The 1,731-nt window shown below is 50.7% G+C and overlaps 1 protein-coding gene across 1 annotated transcript in view; it reads left to right on the top strand.

The window, feature by feature from the left end:
* BAZ1B (bromodomain adjacent to zinc finger domain, 1B) overlaps nt 1-1,731 on the top strand; it is a gene marked incomplete at both ends in the record, with an annotated part of 33,059 nt that overhangs the window by 12,265 nt on the left and 19,063 nt on the right. The window contains one exon of the mRNA XM_010134244.1: nt 6-106. Coding sequence (XP_010132546.1) covers nt 6-106 — 101 coding nt within the window. The remainder of the gene's footprint in view (nt 1-5; nt 107-1,731) is intronic.

Here is a 1,731-nt window from a genome sequence, read left to right as displayed (position 1 = left end):
GGAAGAGCGCGGGTTCCGACGGCAGAGTGAGCAAGCTCCACCGGTGTGTGCACGCTGCAGACCTCCCCGCAGAGACCACCGTGCCCAAGCAGGGACAGAACTTATGGTAACGCGGGCTCAAGGAAATGAGGCGGATGTGTTTTGATAGACCCTACTACTCCTGTTACTCCTCCGGTCCTGACCTGCTGGATGAGTTTGGCAGCTCTCCAGGCCTGGTACCGGTGTTAGTACTAGTAGTGAATGGCCGATAGGGCAGCCAGGCCAAGAGCCAGCCGTTGCAGTCGACCTTAGCAATCAGGCTTAAAGCCAGTGCAAATTAAGCTGGTAAAATGCTACTTTGCTTTTTAAATATTTTATAGTCAGAAGGACTGTTAATTTAAAAATTGCTCTGTGCTTTTTTCAGTATTGGTTAATTGCTACTTAAAAACGGAGGGGAGCAGTGACTAGTTAAGTGTGTCTGGGATTTCTTCAGGGCTCGACTCGGCAGACCTGAGTTAAGGCACATGGGGTCCTTGAGCACATGACAGTGCAGTCTTCATCGAGACTGGAGACACGCTATCCTGCGTGCTCCTGTACTGTGTGAGCCATGCAGAGCCACCCCCAGAGCCTGGCCAGTGTCTTCTTCCCAGGCTGCACAGCAGGCTGGGGGGTCTCCGTTTGTTCTCCTGTGTGTTCTCCATGATGTTCATTGCTGCCGATAATTATTGCTTAGCAAAATTACTCTTCCAAGCTGACAGCCTGTTACCCCTTCAATGCTTCCCACTGCCAACCAGTAGCCACCAGTGTGGCTTCTAGTGAATCCAGTCACGCTACCTTTGTGCACGTTTGGTTGTGACTTCCCCTGTAACCAGCCCAACTGATGTCTTTTATCTCTAAAGAAAATCCCCTTGTTGACTGCGAGGAGTGACCAGCAGTGTCCCCATCTGGAAAACACTGGCTACAGCGTCACCCACTGAACTGCCCACAAAGGGCTCTGCTTTTTCAGACCACGCTGACATGTAACTTGCTCCTGCAGCTCCTCTGTTAGCACCGGCTTTCCCTCGGAGTTTCCCACTGTGACACACGAAGTGGGATCCCTTGGTCTTTCATAGATGCCACTGCTTGTGAGCTTAGCTCCAAAGCATAGTTCCTCTGCTGCAAGTTGGAGCTACTTCACTAAAGGTGTTCCTGCTCCCCCACCAGGAGCCATCAGAGGCTGAAATCTGTGGATCCCTCGATTCATCTAAACCATTGGCACTGAGTGCTGACTCTTTGTGTGGCTCTGCCCCTTCTCTTTCCGTGCTAGCAGATCGTAGGGCATGGCAGAGTCTTCTCTGCAGGCCTTCGCTCTGTCCGATACTGCCGTGGCAAATCTCCACCCCGTCTCAGTTGAGTCCTTTGCACATTGGCCAGAACTCAGGCAGCTGGGTGCTCAACAGGAGTTCGTACGATCCACAGGGATGTCCTCTGCTCTTCCCGACTGCCTCTTGTCATACTTGATCTTCATTCAGCAGAGATGACAAGATGTGTTCCGGCAGAAGGACAAACTACGTAAGGGAAACAGTAGCTTAAGTTAATGGTGCGTATTGCTGTAAACTGGGGACAACACAGAGCCACGTGGGATGAGTTAAGTAACACAGAGAAAATTATAGCTGCTCTGGAGAATCCCTGCAAGTTGTAATTCCAGGCTGAATGCAAAAACGTGTTGGATGAATTCAGTGAAACAAATGACAGCACTACTCTGGTTTGTGT

This window comes from Buceros rhinoceros, unplaced genomic scaffold, assembly GCF_000710305.1.
Source record: "Buceros rhinoceros silvestris isolate BGI_N320 unplaced genomic scaffold, ASM71030v1 scaffold20294, whole genome shotgun sequence".
Lineage (NCBI taxonomy): Eukaryota > Metazoa > Chordata > Aves > Bucerotiformes > Bucerotidae > Buceros > Buceros rhinoceros.
Note: the sequence above shows the minus strand (reverse complement) of the source record. Positions and strands in the feature narration are given on the sequence as shown.